The following is a 17769-nucleotide window of genomic DNA, read 5'->3' on the forward strand; positions in this document are numbered from 1 at the left end:
CTGTCCAGATGAAGACACTGAGGTTCAGGGAGGTGATGAGCTCAACACAGCCTGAAGTTTGACCTCTGACCCCAGAATCCCAGCTCTTTTAGTTATGACATCTACATCTTTAAAAAATTCTCACCCCTTCAATAAAACTGGACAAAAAAATGATAAATGAAAAAATAAAATCTCAACCTTTCCTCCCACTTCCCTTCACCCTAACCAAGGCAGGGGCATGCCTAGGTCCCTAATCCTAACCCATTCATCCTTGGGAGCCCAAAGGTGGGGGTGGAGCTTTGCTCCCCACCTTAGACACCCCCTCCAGCAACCATGGCCCCATCACTAGCCTGTTAAAGAAGGAAGGAATAGACTCCCACTAATTCTTTACAGTCTGGCTATTCAAAATGTGGGCCATGGAGCATCACCAGAAGCATCAACATCACCTAGAAACTTGTTATAAACACGGATGAAGGGTCTCGCCCTAGATCTGCTGAATCAGAACATCTGAGTGTTTTATTAAGTGTTTTTTTATACCTCCTAGAGACAGAATGACAGCTCTACACGGTCCCGATTGTAGCCTGCACGGGGGAGTACACAGCGTCTTCTTGCCTTTAGAGCTTGCCTAACGCCCTGACTCCTGACAACCCACCTTCCCCGACTCCACAAATCCTAATTCGGAAACTACAACTCCCACAATGCCCAGAGGGGCGCTTGGTTCTTTTTACACGACTACAACTCCCAAAGTGCTTCGCGAGTCATGCCACCATCATGGTGCCCAGTCTCCCCGGCACCATCAGGACTACAACTCCCACAATGCTCGGCAGCAGAACTACCGTTCCCCAGCGGCTCCAGAACGACTACACGTCCGCTCCAGCTCTGCTGAGTGAGGCCGTTCTCGGGCGGGGCCCGCGGGGTCTGCAGAGCCCTGGGCTCGTTAGTTCTTCCCCAGACAACACAGACATGGCGGCCGAGAAGGACCAGCAGAAGGATGCCGAGGCGGAGGGACTGAGCGCCGCGTGAGCAACCGAGACCCGGGAGTCCTGGTCCCCCTCCCCCTCCCCCCTGGGGGGTCCTAGGAATCCCGGCCTCTAGACATAAGAGTTTGGGCCTCTGTTGTCCTCTTCGAGGACTCTGGAGCCTGGACCCTCAGCCCCTTTCTCCCCTGAGATCCAGGAGCCTGGGACCATTATCCACCCCAGAACCCCGGAGTCCGGCCCCCCTCGGTCCTCTTCTTGCTGGAGGGTCCGGACTCCATCCCGGTCGGTCGATCGCTGACGTGACCCCTCACCCATCAGGACCCTGCTGCCGAAACTGATTCCATCTGGCGCGGGCCGCGAGTGGCTGGAGCGGCGCCGTGCGACCATCCGGTCCTGGGGCTCCTTCGTGGACCAGCGGCGCTTCTCGCGGCCCCGCAACCTGGGCGAGCTGTGCCAGCGCCTCGTACGCAACGTGGAGTACTACCAGAGCAACTATGTGTTCGTGTTTCTGGGCCTCATCCTGTACTGTGTGTGAGTGCCTCTTCGGCCCGTCGCCGCCCCGGTCCCCACCCCCTCCAGGCTGCGTGGCCCGCTCTGGCCGACCGCGCCCTCAGCATCCGGCCCCACCTCTCACTGCCCGGGCCCCATTCCCATGGGATGTTCTGCCGGAAGTTTTCACCGAAGGGCCAGGTCCCTAGTTCCCCCATCAACCTGGCCAGGATACAGTGTGACCAAATGTGACCTAGACTTCCCCGGCCCCAAGCGGATCGCCTGCCATCCGCCGATGGGAAGGTCAGGGCCTCCTTGTCGGGCCTAGCCCCAGCTCCCTGACGCACGGCTCCCTGCCCCCTTCCAGGGCGACGTCTCCCATGCTGCTGGTGGCCTTGGCTGTCTTCTTTGGCGCCTGTTACATCCTCTATCTGCGCACGTTGCAGTCCAAGTTTGTGCTGTTCGGTGAGAAATCCTTTGCCCAGGCTGTTCACATCCTGGTCTCTTGGAATGCAAACCTTTTGACACTAAACCCAAGTCCTTTTGAACCCACGTCTGCCCAAGCCTCTATCTACACTAGATTCCCCCAAACTTGGTCCCTTAAAGTCTCAGACACACCTGATGCTCCCACCCACTCTCAGTGCCCCCGAGTTGCTATCCCCCAAGTCCAGACGATACCCCAGAACCCACCCCAGAACCCACCTCCGCCTGACTCCTTAAACCTCCTCCTTCACTCTCCCTCCTGCCTAACCTCCTGCTAACGTCAGCTGCACGTACCCCCGTCGGCCACCAGGTGGCGACTTCCCACTGGCCTAAATCCGTGCTCCCCCTTTCCTGCTTCCTGGGGAGAAGTGGAAATCTTGGGATTTCTGAGAGGGAGGCTGAGCCCTGTGGCTCAGGTGGTCCCAGATTGACACCAGAAACACCACTGAGAAGAAAGACAGGCCTGAAGACTTCCCTGGTGGTTCAGTGGTTAAGACCATGCTTTCAACGCAGGGGGCATGGGTTCCATCCCCCATCAGGGAACTAAGTCACACATTATGTGTGGTGCTGGCAGAAGATTTAAAAATAAAACAGAGGGCTCTGAGTTCCCAACTAGGGGATGCTCAAGGACTTTGGAGTGGGGATAAAGGGGAATTGGGCTCAGATGAACAGGTAGACCTAAGACAGAATGCTTCAGAAGCCTGCCGGTCACGTAGGTAGGCTGGGTGGAGGGGCGTGTCGGGCTAGCCCAGGGCATGGAGGGAGCGCTTGGAGTATAGACACGACTTGGCTTCAGCCACAGCTGCCACCAGTACCTGCAGATCCAACCTTCCAATCCACCACGAGAAGCCAGACTTCTGTACAGCTGCCCCTTGGTGTCCATAGGGGGTTGTTCCAGGAGCCCCATGGATGGCAAAGTCCACCGATGCTCAAGTCCCTTATGAAAAATGATGTAGTACAACGATCCACGGGTTTCCATCTGTGGATGCAGAGGGCCGGCCTATTATGTGAAATTATCCAGTTTTTCTGGCAGCCACAAACCAAATTCTGATGGAATAATGTGCAGACTCAAAAGACACATCACCAGGTCAGATTTGGCTCTTGGGCTGCCAGTCGGAGGTTCCAGATCTGCACGAGTGCAGGTTGGAGCAGGAGAACTAGTCAGGAGAGGGAGGCTGGGAGCTTCCTAGCAGAAGCGGGGTTGAAGGGCAGAGGGCAGGGGGCTGAGGAAGGCACTCTGTTCCCACGGTCAGTGGGTGGGGCCAAGGGCTGGAGGGCCTTGGCACAAATTTAGATTAGACCCTGAGGCTCCCAGAGCTTGCAAGGTTTGGGGGAGCATCAGGGGTTACTCTGGGAGGAGCCACGAGTCAGAACAGCTGCCCCAATGCCCTCTGCCCTGCAGGCCGGGAGGTGAGCCCCGCCCATCAGTATGCTCTGGCCGGGGGCGTCTCCTTTCCCTTCTTCTGGCTGGCTGGCGCGGGCTCCGCCGTCTTCTGGGTCCTGGGTGAGTACAGGGTCTGGGCAGCAGTGTGGGCGGTGGGGGCCGGGTGAGGCCACCAGGCCCTGAACTGCCCATTTTCCTGCAGGAGCCACTCTCGTAGTCATCGGCTCCCATGCCGCCTTCCACCAGATGGAGGCTGTGGACGGGGAGGAGCTGCAGATGGAACCCGTGTGAGGTGGCTTCGCGAGAGCCCCCAGCCTCTTGAGCTAGCTGCCCATGTTCACCCCGGTCCCACTCGGCTCTGGCCAAAGGCCCCCTTCCCACATCAAGACCAGGGAGGGACTCCAGCTTTGGAAATAAAACTGTTACAGTTGTTGAGCAAATATTCTGCCTCTGCTGTGGGTCTGTGTCGGTGATGCTGGGCTCCTGCAGAGACCGAGCGGGTGAGGGTGGGCCGTGGATGGAGGTGGGGGTGGGGAGTGGACAATAAGCAAGATAAATAAATGCGATGGGATGGTCAGTGGCAACAAGTTCTAAGGAGAAAAGAGTATGTCGGGGCCCCTGAGATCACCCCCATGTTTCAGGATTTGCTAGGAGGACTCGGGACTCGGGCGCCAGCCGTATTCCCAGCTGCGATTTATTATCATGAAGGTTATGAAGCAAAATGTCGCTCAGTCATGTCTGACTCTTTGTGACCCCATGGACTGTAGCCCACCAGGCTCCTCTGTCCATGGGATTCTCCAGGCAAGAACACTGCAGTGGGTTGCCATGCCCTTCTCCAGGGAATTTTCCTGATAAAGGGATTGAACCCAGTTCTCCCGCATTGCAGGCACTGTTACCTATGAAGCAAAATCAGCAAAGAGAAAAGGTATGTGGGGCGAAGTCCAGACGAAAGCTTCCCAGAGCCCTCTCCCCAGTGGGGCCCCCAAGCTGGTGCAGTCACGCAACAGTGAAATGCTATCTGCAGAGAAGTTCACCACAGACTCAGTGTCCGGAAAGAAAGCAGGTCTTCAGCATAAACAATATGGTTTGCACAGTGTAGACACAAGAGCCATTATTTCAGGGAGCAGCAAGAACCCTGCTGAAATCCAGGTTCCCAGAGGCCAGACAAGGGCCACTGCACAAGCACGCCTCTCAAAGGCTGGCCAGCGCCATGTCAACTCCTCACAGAGAAAGTTCTGGAAATGAGTGATAGGTGTAAGAAGCTTCCCTGAGGTGATGTTCAGTGAAGACTTAAATTGAGTGAGGCAGACTTCCCTGGTGGTTCCAGTGATTAAGAATCTGCCTGCCAATCCAGGGAGCATGGGTTTGATCCCTACACCAGGAAGATTCCACATGTTGCAGGCCAGCTAAGCCCATGTGCCACAACTACTGAGCCCGCATACCTAGAGCCCCCACTCTGAAACAAGAGAAGCCAAGCCCCCTGACCCTGCCCCGTGCACAGCAAGGAAGACCAGCACAGCCAAGCAATCTTTAAAAATTGAGTGAGGGAGGGAATTCCCTGGTGGTCCAGTGGTTAGGACTGCATGTTCTCACTGCCAGGGATCCAGGTTCAATTCCTGGATTTAAGGAATTAAGCTTAATTCCATAAATTAAGAAATTCCTTAATTCCTTAAATTCCTTAATTCCTGGAATTAAGCTCTCATAAGCCATGTGGTGTGGAAAAGAGAAAAAAAAAAACAAAAGACCTACTAGCTTTCACACTTAGATATTAATTGGTGGCTAATCACCTTTAGTTTGTGAAGCGAGTGAAAGTCGCTCAGTCGTGTCCGACTCTTTGCAACCCCATGGACTATATAGCCCATGGAATTCTCCAGGCCGGAATACTGGAGTGGGTAGCCTTTCCCTTCTCCAGGAGGTCTTCCCAACCCAGGGATCGAACCCAGGTCTCCTGCATTGCAGGCGGGTTCTTTACCAACTGAGCTATCAGAGAAGCCCCTAAATAATCGTACTGTGAGAACGGGAGCAGCCCCAGATCCCTCCCTCCCAGAGGGAGAACGTTCTGGTGAGAGGAAAGAGTAGGTGAAATGCGGGAGACAGCAGCAGGCCCGGAAGCAGGACAGCTGGAGCAGACGGGGCGGGCGGGTGGAGACCCCCCTTTGGCGGGGAAGGGACGTTGGTTTTCCTGAGTTAGGTGAGACAGGCACCCCTGGCTCTTCGCTGCAGCGCCAAGGCCACTGGGTGGTACGACCACCGACTAAACAGAAAGGCAGGTGGTAGGGAAAGCAGTTGGCAGGTGTGACAACCAGCGAGGTGAGAGATGGGGCCTGCAGAGCTCCTGCAAAGCGGGCTCGCTGAGATGGCGACGCTTCTGCGAGCTCGGAGGGACACAGAGCCGGCCCCAGGCAGAGCCGCGGGCGAAGCGGCCACTCAGCCAGGGGAGGCTGGCCTCCCCACCCTCCTGTCTCACCAAAATACGCTCGCTCACTGTTCTTTTCAGTAAGTGTTTATTGAGGGCCCGCTGAGTGCCCAGTACTGCTCTGGAATTCTGTCACATATGGTGGCCATCAGCCATGTATGGCAGGTTTCCCCGGTGGCTCAGACGGTAAGGAGTCGTCTGCCCGCAATGCGGGAGACCTGGCTTCCATTCCTGGGTCGGGAAGATCGCCTGGAGAAGGCGGTGGCAACCCGCTCCAGTATCCTTGCCTGGGAAATCCCATGAACGGAGGAGCCTGGTGGGCTACAGTCCATGGGGCTGCAAGAGAGCCGGACGCGACTGAGCGACTTCATAGCTGTATATGGCTACTAGCTACTTGAAACATGGCTGATTCGGATTGAGATGCGCTGTACATATAAAACACACGCCAGATTTCAAAGACAGTAGGAAAAGAGTGTAAAATATCTCATTAATGATTTTTTTATTGGCTATGTATTGGAAGGATAATGTATTGGATGCTGTCGTTTAGTCACTAAATCACGTCCAACTCTTGCAATCCCTATGGACTGTAGCCCACCAGGCTCTTCTATCTATGGGATTCTCCAGGTAAGAATACTAGAGTGGGTTGCCATTTCCTTCTCCAGGGGATCTTCCCAACCCAGGGTTTGAACTGGAGTCTCCTGCATTGCAGGTGGATTCTTTACCACTAAGCCACCTGGGAAGCTGGTGGATATGTTGGGTATCTGTTGAATATGCTAGGGTTGGATATGTTAAGGTAAATTAGTATTTTTACTTTTTTCTTTACTTTTTAAAATGTGAGGGAATTCCCTTGTGATCCAGTGGTTAGGACTTGGCACTCTCACTGCAAGGGCCGGGGTTCGATCCCTGGCCAAGGAACTAAGATCCCCCATACCATACAGACAGCACAGCCAAATATATATATATATGTGTGTATATATATATATATATATATATATATATATATCAGTTCAGTTCAGTTGCTCAGTCGTGTCCAACTCTTTGCAACCCCATGAATCGCAGCACGCCAGGCCTCCCTGTCCATCACCATCTCCCGGAGTTCACTTAGACTCACGTCCATCGAGTCCGTGATGCCATCCAGCCGTCTGATCCTCTGTCGTCCCCTTCTCCTCCTGCCCCCAATCCCTCCCAGCATCAGAGTCTTTTCCAATGAGTCAACTCTTCGCATGAGGTGGCCAAAGTACTGGAGCTTCAGCTTTAGCATCATTCCCTCCAAAGAAATCCCAGGGTTGATCTCCTTCAGAATGGACTGGTTGGATCTCCTTGCAGTCCAAGGGACCCTCAAGAGTCTTCTCCAACACCACCGTTCAGACGCATCGATTCTTCGGCGCTCAGCCTTCTTCACAGTCCAACTCTCACATCCATACATGACCACAGGAAAAACCATAGCCTTGACTAGACGGACCTTAGACGGCAAAGTAATGTCTCTGTTTTGAATATACTATCTAGGTTGGTCATAACTTTTCTTCCAAGGAGTAAGCGTCTTTTAATTTCATGGCTGCAGTCACCATCTGCAGTGATTTTGGAGCCCCCCCAAAATAAAGTCTGACACTGTTTCTACTGTTTCCCCATCTATTTCCCATGAAGTGATGGGACCGGATGCCATGATCTTCGTTTTCTGAATGTGGAGCTTTAAGCCAACTTTTTCACTCTCCTCTTTCACTTTCATCAAGAGGCTTTTTAGCGCCTCTTCACTTCCTGCCATAAGGGTGGTGTCATCTGCATATCTGAGGTTATTGATTTCTCCCGGCGATCTTGATTCCAGCTTATGTTTCTTCCAGTCCAGCGTTTCTCATGATGTACTCTGCATAGAAGTTAAATAAGCAGGGTGACAATATACAGCCTTGACGTACTTCTTTTCCTATTGGGAACCAGTCTGTTGTTCCATGTCCAGTTCTAACTGTTGCTTCCTGACCTGCATACAGATTTCTCAAGAGGCAGGTCAGGTGGTCTGGTATTCCCATCTCTTTCAGAATTTTCCACAGTTTATTTTGATCCACACAGTCAAAGGCTTTGGCATAGTCAATAAAGCAGAAATAGATGTTTTTCTGGAACTCTCTTGCTTTTTCCATGATCCAGCGGATGTTGGCAATTTGATCTCTGGTTCCTCTGCCTTTTCTAAAACTAGCTTGAACATCAGGGAGTTCAAGGTTCACGTATTGCTGAAGTCTGGCTTGGAGAATTTTGAGCATTACTTTACTAGCATGTGAGATGAGTGCAATTGTGCAGTAGTTTGAGCATTCTTTGGCATTGTCTTTCTTTGGAATTGGAATGAAAACTGACATTTTCCAGTCCTGTGGCCACTGCTGAGTTTTCCAAATTTGCTGGCATATTGAGTGCAGCACTTTCACAGCATCATCTTTCAGGATTTGAAACAGCTCCACTGGAATTCCATCACCTCCACTAGCTTTGTTCGTAGTGATGCTTTCTAAGGCCCACTTGACTTCACATTCCAAGATGTCTGGCTCTAGATTAGTGATCACATCATCATGATTATCTGGGTCATGAAGATTTTTGTACAGTTCTTCCGTATATTCTTGCCACCTCTTCTTTTTTTTTTTTTTTTTTTTTTTTACCACAAATAAGATCTTTTATTTGTCACCATGAAGAGTCTGCATTTTAAACCGATCCTTGGACTGGTGGCTCGTATCCATCAGCTCGTTCAACTTTAGCACCTGTCTCATCCCCAGTAGCTTTTCCAGAACTACTACCTTCACCATGTAGCTCCATGAGTTTTCCCAATTCAAATTTGGGCTTCTTCAGCATTTTTACTTTTCTAACGAAGACATCATGGAGCGGATAAATAGATTGGCAAGCCTTTTCTATGTCTTTCCCAATGCTATCTGGAATCAGTTTATTGACCACCTCTTTTAGGTCGTTGGTCTGCACCTCTCGGGTCATGATCTCCATCATCTTCTTGCGGATCTGGCGCACCTGCTGGTGCTGGGTGTAAGAGGTCTTCCGAATCTGATTGTTGCGCTTTTTAGTAAAACCCACACAGAACAGACGAAGCAAGTAACCATCGGTAGTCTTGACGTCAACGTGAGCTTCAATCATGGTCTGCCATTTTTTGACCATGGAGCACATTTTGTCACAGGTAAGATCCATACCATGAAAGTTAGTCAGGCAGTTTTTGCCCTGAACATCCTCAGTAATTAGCTTGAATTTTCTAAATGCTACTTCATCATTCTGCAGATCAGCAAGACTCACTTCAAAAACACGACCTTTGAGGCCATCAGATGCGATTTTGGTTCCTTGAGTTCTCGTGACCAATGTTTTCCCAATATTCCTTATATTGAACATAGCTGGTGCTTTCACATCATACCAATCTTTTTTAGAAAATGGGTCAACCACTTTCTTCTTGGCTCCCTTTTTGCCTCCTTTTGTAAGGCGCTTGTTCTTGCCGACCGCCATGGTGCCGCTCAGAGAGCCAAAAGGGCTTGCCACCTCTTCTTAATATCTTCTGCTTCTGTTAGGTCCAGACCATTTCTGTCCTTTATCGAGCCCATCTTTGCATGAAATGTTCCCTTGGTATCTCTAATTTTCTTGAAGAGATCTCTAGTCTTTCCCATTCTGTTGTTTTCCTCTATTTCTTTGCATTGATCGCTGAAGAAGGCTTTCTTATCTCTTTTTGCTATTCTTTGGAACTCTGCATTCAGATGCTTATATCTTTCCTTTTCTCCTTTGCTTTTCGCCTCTCTTCTTTTCACAGCTATTTGTAAGGCCTCCACAGACAGCCATTTTGCTTTCTTGCATTTCTTTTCCATGGGAATGGTCTTGATCCCTGTCTCCTGTACAATGTCACAAACCTCATTCCATAGTTCATCAGGCACTCTATCTATCAGATTTAGGCCCTTAAATCTATTTCTCACTTCCACTGTATAATCATAAGGGATTTGATTTAGGTCATACCTGAATGGTCTAGCGGTTTTCCCTACTTTCTTCAATTTAAGTCTGAATTTGGCAATAAGGAGTTCATGATCTGAGCCACAGTCAGCTCCCGGTCTTGTTTTTGTTGACTGTATAGAGCTTCTCCATCTTTGGCTGCAAAGAATATAATCAATCTGATTTCGGTGTTGACCATCTGGTGATGTCCATGTGTAGAGTCTTGCATTGTTGGAAGAGGGTGTTTGCTATGACCAGCGCGTTCTCTTGGCAAAACTCTGTTAGTCTTTGCCTTGCTTCATTCTGCATTCCAAGGCCAAATTTGCCTGTTACTCCAGGTGTTTCTTGACTTCCTACTTTGGCATTCCAGTCCCCTATAATGAAAAGGACATCTTTTTTGGGTGTTAGCTCTAAAAGATCTTGTAGGTCTTCATAAAACTGTTCAACTTCAGTTTCTTCAGCATTACTGGTTGGGGCATAGACTTGGATAACTGTGATACTGAATGGTTTGCCTGGGAGACGAACAGAGATCATTCTGTCGTTTTTGAGATTGCATCCAAGTACTGCATTTCGGACTCTTTTGTTGACCATGATGGCTACTCCATTTCTTCTGAGGGATTCTTGCCCACAGTAGTAGATATAATGGTCATCTGAGTTAAATTCACCCATTCCAGTCCATTTTAGTTCGCTGATTCCTAGAATGTCGACGTTCACCCTTGCCATCTCTTGTTTGACCACTTCCAATTTGCCTTGATTCATGGACCTGACATTCCAGGTTCCTATGCAATATTGCTCTTTACAGCATCGGATCTTGCTTCTATCACCAGTCACATCCACAGTTGGGTATTGTTTTTACTTTGGCTCCATCCCTTCATTCTTTCTGGAGTTATTTCTCCACTGATCTCCAGTAGCATATTGGGCACCTAATGAGCTGGGGAGTTCCTCTTTTGGTATCCTAACCTTTTGCCTTTTCATACTGTTCATGGGGTTCTCAAGGCAAGAATACTGAAGTGGCTTGCCATTCCCTTCTCCAGTGGACCACATTCTATCAGGCCTCTCCACCATGACCCGCCCATCTTGGGTTGCCCCGCAGGCATGGCTTGGTTTCATTGAGTTAGACAAGGCTGTGGTCCTAGTATGATTAGATTGACTAGTTTTCTGTGAGTATGGTTTCAGTGTGTCTACCCTCTGATGCCCTCTTGCAACACTTACCATCTTACTTGGGTTTCTCTTACCTTGACGTGGGGTATCTCTTCACGGCTGCTCCAGCAAAGCACAGCCGCTGTTCCTTACCTTGGACGAGGTGTATCTCCTTAACACCACTGTTCCTGACCTTCAACGTGGGTTAGCTCCTCTAGGCCCTCCTGTGCCTGCGCAGCCACTGCTCCTCAAATACAACATTACATCTGTAGCTCCTATCCTGCTTCTACTAGATATGCTGGCTTAAATGCTGAAGGAAGAACAGCACCGCAGTTGAGGCCCTGCCTTCTTGGAACTCATATTCATGAACCAACCAACCAACTAATAGGAAGCTCTCAGACAGCCAAGACTATGAAACAGGAGGCTGGATGTGACTAGAGGGTGATTGTGGAAGGCAGGGCTCGATTAGAGTGGAGGGCCAGGGATTTGCTGAGCATTGAGGAGGAGCTTGCCCCTCAGAGGTCTCGGGGAAGAGTGTTCCGGCTGGAGGGAATTGCGAGTGCAAAGGCTGTGAGGTAGGCCTTGCTCAATGACAAGGCACTGCCGCGGCTGGGGTGAAGGGAGTGACAAAGGAGACGACAGTGGGGAGGATGGCAGGGCCCGGATCAGGCAGGACCGGGGAGCCACGCGGAGGTTTTGAACTATAGCTTAAGGCAATGTGAAACTATGGAAGGCTTTTGAGCAAGGAAGGGAGAAGGTCAGGTATGAATGTCAGGAATATCCCCAAGCGACTTCCCTTGGAGGTCTAGTGGTTAAGACTCTGCGCTTCCTCTGCAGGGGGCACAGGTTCGAGCCCTAGTGGGGAACTAAGATCCCACAAGCCGCGCAGTGTGGCAAAAAAACCAACAACTATCGTTTGGGGTCCTGTGGGAGATGGGCTGGAGGCAATAAGACCATGGAGGATGAGCCAAGCTGGGGAAGATGAGGCAGGGACTGTGAAATGGAAAGGACGGACAGGAAAAGCAGATTCAGGAAGATGAAGGTGGGGGCTTGGTGACTGGCCTGTGTGGGAGGGAGCAGGCAAGGGGGACCCCCAGGCTTTTGGCAAAATGGGGAGACCAGGGGGCTTGTGTGTCCGGGTTCACAGTGTTCCCCGTCACCGGGGGCGCAGTTCTAGTGGTTGCCACTAGAGGGCGGGAAAGAGCTTCCTCCAGCCCTTCTCCCCGGAGGGCGCCAGGGATGGGCTTGTTCTGGCAAAGGAGACCTGGAGTGTCCGCGGCTGCGGGTCAGGCTCTGGGTCTAATCAGAGGCCAAGTTCCCAGCGTAAGGATGGCTGCAGGTGTTCCGTTTGTTAGTCCAGATGCCAGTATTCCCAGGGGAGACTGCCATCAGCGTGCGTGGTCACTCTGCCCAGTTTCTGTTGCTGGGCCTGGAGTGAATGTGGTCAGACTGCCTGGCTTGAAAGTGACTGAGGCCCGAGGCCCGAGGACCGGGGACTGAGATCACTGGGGCAAAGGATCAAAGCCCGGGTCTGGGAATGGGAGGATGGGACTCTGGCCAGAGGCCTAATCTGGCGGTGACTGACTCCAGGTCCCTAACTCTGATATTGAGACCAGCAGCTTCCACGGGGTTGTTCATGAGTAGGGGGGTCACTTCCCCATATATCCCTTCCTGAATTGGAGTTGAAAGGTTTGTTTTGGGGTAACAGAAACTGGGGGACTTGGTGTCTCTCTAAGAACCAAAAGTCTGGTTGTCTATTTTGGTGATGGAGGTTGGTGGTCCAGCTGGCTGGTCGGGGTGACAGACTGAGGATCTGGCTGTCAGTTTCATGACTGAAGAGCTCATGGGCTCAGGTTTGGGGTGACAGGGTCAGTGGACCTACTTGTCCAGTGTAGAGTGACAGGACCAGGGAGTGCTTGCCCTTCACCTGGGGTATCAGACTGGCCATCTGATTGTCTTGTTTGGGGTGACAGCTTGGAGTCCAGTCCCTGATTTGGGGTAATAGAAACTGGGGTGCTCAGTTCCTCAGTTGTGTCTGACTCTTTGTGACCCCATGGACTGTAGCCCACCAGGCTCTTCTGTCCGTTCTCCAGGCAAGAACACGGGAGTGGGTAGTGGGTTGCCACCTCCTTCTCCAGGGAATTGTCCTGATCCAGGGATCGAACCCAGGTTTCTTGCATTATCAGGCGGATTCTTTACCACTAGCACTACCTGAAAAGCCCCGGAAACTGAGGATCTGTTGTCAGCTTTTAGGTCACTTATCTGGCTTGGGGTGACAGACGACACTGGGAGTCCAGGGCCCTAGTTTGGGATGACAAGGTAGGGGGCCCCCTGCACTGGGGGCAACCTGATGGGGGGCTGGTTGTTTCCTTGAGGTGGCAGGACAGGCAATACTGTCTGGTTGGTGGTGACAGAGCCTGGGGGTGCCCTTGTGTCATTTAGGACACCAGGGCTTGGGGGCTCTCTGCCCAGTGTGAAGTGGACAGCAAATGAGAGATTTTTTTTTAAACAACATTTGCCGTTTTTTGTTTTTTTTTTGGCTCTGCCACATGCCTTGCAGAATATCAGCTCCCCAGTCAGGGATTGAACCCCCAGGCCATGGCAGTGAAAGCGCTGAATCCTAGCCACTAGATTACCAGGGAACTCCCCAGGAGACCTTTTTTTTTGTTGTTAGTTTGAAGAATGTCTGCTTGTCTAGTTTGAGATTAAAACACTGGATCTTGTTCTCAAATTTTTCTCTTTTTTGACATGCTGCAAGCTGCATGCAGGATCTTAGTTCCCCAACCAGGGATCGAACCTGCGCCCCTTGCAGTGGAGGCATGGAGTCTTAACCACTGGACTTCCAGGGAAGTCTCTAGTTCTCAAAGCTTAAGTGACAGATTAGGGACTCTTTTATCTGGTTGGGAGTGATCGAGACCAGAGTTGTGGGAGGTGTTAGGCACTGGGGTTCTTGTCAAGGTTGGGGTGATGGGGACTAGTCTAATCTGGGGTGACAGACTGAGGATCTTATTGTCTAGGTTTTGGTGACCAAGACTGGGCTCTGGAGTTTCTTTGGGGGTGTCAGAGGTGGGGTCTATCTTTTTGAGGGTGACAGAATGGTAGTCTAGTTGTTAGGTTGAGACGCCAAAATTCTAAGGTTTGGGATGCCAGACTGAAGATTCAGTTTCTAGTTTGGAGCTCTAGAAACTGGGGGTCTGGTGGGCCCCATTGGGGTGTCTGAGACTCGTAGTCTGATTATTCCTTTTGGGGTTCAGAGACACAAGGCTGGTTGCCTGACTCGGGATTATAGAGGCCAAAGGTCTTGTTATTTAGTTTAGGGTGATGGCACTGGGCATAAGGGTGTTAGTTGGGGTGAGAGACGTTGGGGTGACCCCCTGGACAGTATGAAGAGGCAGACACGACGGGTCTCGTTGCCTCGTTGGGGTGACAGACCAACGGGACTCCGCCTGTCTGTCTTGAGAGGCAGAGACCAGGATGACTGTCATCATGAGATTTCAGAGGGCTGTGGGGTTTCTTTGTCTAGTGTGAAGTGCCAGAGCCTGGGGGTCCAGATGTCTGGCTTGGGACATCAGAAGTGGGGGTTCGGGGACTTCCCTGGTGGTCAAGTGGCTGAGATGCCACGCTTCCATTGCACGGGGCCTGGGTCCAGTTCCTGGTCAGGGAACTACATCCTTCGCAACTGAAAAAAAAAAAAGATCTTGCATGCTGGAACTAAGACCTGACACAGCCAGATAAATTAAAAATATATTTTAAAAAAAGAGAAGAAGTGGCAATTCAGGACTTCCCTGGTGGCCCAGTGGCTGAGAATCCGCCTGCCAGTGCAGGGGACGTGGGTCTGATCCCTGGTCTTGGAAGATCCCACAGGCTGCAGGGCAACTAAGCCAGTGCGCCACAGTTATTGAGCCCATGCGCTCAGGAGCCTGTGCACTCAGGAGCCTGTGCTCCACAACAAGAGAAGCCGCTGCAGTGGGAAGCCTGTGCATTGCAACTAGAGAAAAATCCCTGCTCACCAAAACTAGAGAAAGCCCACGCAGCGCGAGCAATGAAGACCCAGGGCAGCCAGAAAAAAAAAATAGAAATTGGGATTCGTGTATCTAGACTGAGGTGTCAGAGACGAGAGGTTCTGGGATTCAGAACCTGATTTAGGGCAACAGAGACTAGGAGGTTAGTTGCCTAGTTGGGAGATTAGGGATCAGTTGTTCATTTGGGGATGAAATGATTGTGACTTAAGGGTTGCATTTAGGGTGACGTAGAAAGGAAGTTTGCTTCTCTAGGTTGGCAGAAGTGAGACCAGGGTTCTGGTTGTCCAGTTTAGGATGACAGACTGGAGTTTGACTGATACGATGAAGGCGGCAGGGGCTGGGGGCCAGGTCTCTAGTTGGAGGTGGCATTTATGTATCCAGGTGCTCTGTGTGGAGTGACAGAGCCTGGAGGTGCCATTGTCTTGTTTAGGGGGGACATAGGCTGAGTCCCGGGGCATATTTGGGGTGTCAGAGACTGAGGGTTAGACTGGATTCCAGGGACATTCAGTTGACAGAATCTGGAGGTCTGTTTGCCTAGTTTTGTGGGACAGAGCTCAGGGTCCTGGTTGTATATGGAGTGACAGATGGAATCTGGCTGTTGAGGGTCAAACTGGGGGTACCAAGGAATATTTGGGGGTTCGGCTGTGGGTCTGTTACTAGTTTGGGGGATAATAATATTGGGTTCCAAGGTGTATTTGGGGTGAGAGACCACGGGTATGGCTGTGTGGCTTTGGGGAGACAGAGTCCATGGTCCCAGGGTATATTGGGGGTGATAGAAAGGTTGTCTCGTTTGGGGGATCAGAGACTGGGGTCCCAGGGTATATTTGAGGAGACAGAGAATGGGGTCTGGTTGTCTCGTTTGTTAGGACAGTGACTGGGATCTCAGTGTATTTGGGGTGGCGGAGGCTGAAGTATGTCTAGTTTTGTGGAATAAACACTCAGGCCCCAGAGCATGTTTGGGGTGACAGAGGTTGGGGTGAGAGTCTAATTTTACATGACAGAGACTGAGGTCCCAGGGAACATCTGGGGTGAGAAAGCCTCGGATGTGGTTGTCTGTGTTATGGGGCTGAGAGACTGGCATCCAGGGTGTTTTGGGGGTAACTGTCTTGTTTTCTAATCTGAGATGGTGACTGGCATCTTTTGTCTAGTTTGGGTTGACAGGGATCAGGGTTCAGTTGTCCATTTGGGGGAGACTGGTACTGGGATCAACTGTCTAGTTTGAGGTGATGAGACCAGGTGTCTAAGGCAGCATAGGTGAGGGACAGCGTCTCTCCCTTCCAGGTGACTACTTGTCCCTGGATCGGGAGCCAATTCATGTGAACAACGGTGCTAGCTGTAAATAACCCACCCACCAACGCAGCAGACGTAAGAGACGCAAGGTCGATCCCTGGGTCGGGAAGATCCCCTGGAGGAGGGGACGGCAACCCACTCCAGTATCTTTGCCTGGAGAATCCTATGGACAGAGGAGCCTGGTGGGCTACAGTCCATGGGGTCGCAAAGAGTCAGACACGACTGAAGCGACTCAGCATGCACGTACGTTGTGAACAGTGGTTCAGTTGAGGGTGAAATTGTGAGGCCAATCATTTACTTTGGAATGATAGAACTGGGGTTCTCAAAATATATTTGGGGTGGTGGATGGGGTGACTGAGAGTGGGGTGCCGGTGGAGAGTTGGGGGGAACTGAGGTGGGGGGCTAGCTTGCTTCCTGTGGGTGACAGAGACCAAGTACCCTGTTGGGGTGTCAGAGACTGGGATTCTGCTAGTTGACTTTGGAGTGACAGATGAGCACTCAATTGCCTGGCTTGGGGAGATGCACCCTGGGGGTCCAGTGACCCGATTCAAGATGACACATGGCATTGTGGAGACGGGTTATGTTTCCATACCAAGGGTCTGGTGCTCCATTTAGGGTGGTGTGACAGTTGGTGGGGGGACCTAGTTTCTTACGACAGAGATTAAGGTTCAGGGTATAGTTTGGGGCAGAGAAGGCAATGGCACCCCACTCCAGTACTCTTGCCTGGAAAATCCCATGGATGGAGGAGCCTGGTGGGCTACAGTCCATGGGGTCGCTGAGTCAGACACGACGGAGCGACTTCACTTTCACTTTTCACTCTCATGCATTGGAGAAGGAAATGGCAACCCACTCCTTGTGGGTTCTTGCCTTGAGAGTCCCAGGGACAGGGGAGCCTGGTGGGCTGCCGTCTATGGGGTCACACAGAGTCGGACACAACTGAAGCGACTTAGCAGCAGCAGCAGCAGCTGTCTAGCTTGGGACTCAGAGACTGGGGGTGTGGTTGTGCAGTTGGTCAGACTGAGGATCATCAGTTTTAGTCCAAGGAGGCAGAAACTGTCACTTGAGTCCTCCGGTTTGGGGTGCAGAGCCTGGGGACCTGGTGCCTTCCAAATGCTGAATCTGAGAATGCTGGTGCCTGAATATCCCTGGGGTGGACTGAGTCAGGGGTCTCCCACACCCAGGGGTGGGGTCCCTGAGTAAGCGTGGCCTAGGTGCGGAGCCCTGTTTGAGGGTTACTGAAGCTGAAGAGTCTGGGCTGTTGAAACCAGAGAAGAAATTCCCTGGCAGACCAGTGGTTTTGCTTCCACTGCCGAGGGCTCAGGTACAATCCCCAGTTGAGGAACTAAGATCCTGCATGTCGTGTGATGAGGCCAAAAAAAAAAAAATGTGGAACAGGAGAGGTTGGGACCTCAGGGGCCAGGATCCACTTGAAGAGTTCTTGACTGGGTCTGGGGATGTCTGCAACACGGAAGGCCGGGGGTTTTCAAGGTAGGGACACGTCTGCACATGAATGGGGAGGTGGTGGGCGCAGCAGAGATACCCAGCGTGGGGAAGATCGAGGACGAGACCCAAAGGGGCCTTGGGGGAGGAGCGGGCCTCTGAGGCGGGGGCACAGTGGGCTGTGGAGCTTTCTGGCTCGGGGAT

General features: G+C 51.5%; 2 protein-coding genes across 2 annotated transcripts; one reads left to right on the forward strand and one right to left on the reverse strand.

Moving 5' to 3' along the window:
• Window positions 1-780: 780 nt before the first annotated feature.
• RABAC1 (Rab acceptor 1) lies at window positions 781-3755 on the forward strand. The gene is made up of 5 exons (XM_052655788.1): window positions 781-998; window positions 1278-1490; window positions 1816-1913; window positions 3334-3435; window positions 3518-3755. Exons 1-5 carry the CDS (start codon window positions 796-798, stop codon window positions 3604-3606), a joined length of 705 nt encoding a protein of 234 aa, XP_052511748.1. The 5' UTR covers window positions 781-795; the 3' UTR covers window positions 3607-3755.
• A 4651-nt stretch (window positions 3756-8406) lies between these two features.
• Window positions 8407-9206, reverse strand: LOC128063173 (40S ribosomal protein S3a-like). Its single transcript, XM_052655787.1, has one exon. It carries the CDS (start codon window positions 9200-9202, stop codon window positions 8408-8410), a length of 795 nt encoding a protein of 264 aa, XP_052511747.1. The 5' UTR covers window positions 9203-9206; the 3' UTR covers window position 8407.
• Window positions 9207-17769: the final 8563 nt, after the last annotated feature.

The sequence above is a fragment of the Budorcas taxicolor genome, chromosome 18, assembly GCF_023091745.1.
Source record: "Budorcas taxicolor isolate Tak-1 chromosome 18, Takin1.1, whole genome shotgun sequence".
NCBI classification, from domain to species: domain Eukaryota; kingdom Metazoa; phylum Chordata; class Mammalia; order Artiodactyla; family Bovidae; genus Budorcas; species Budorcas taxicolor.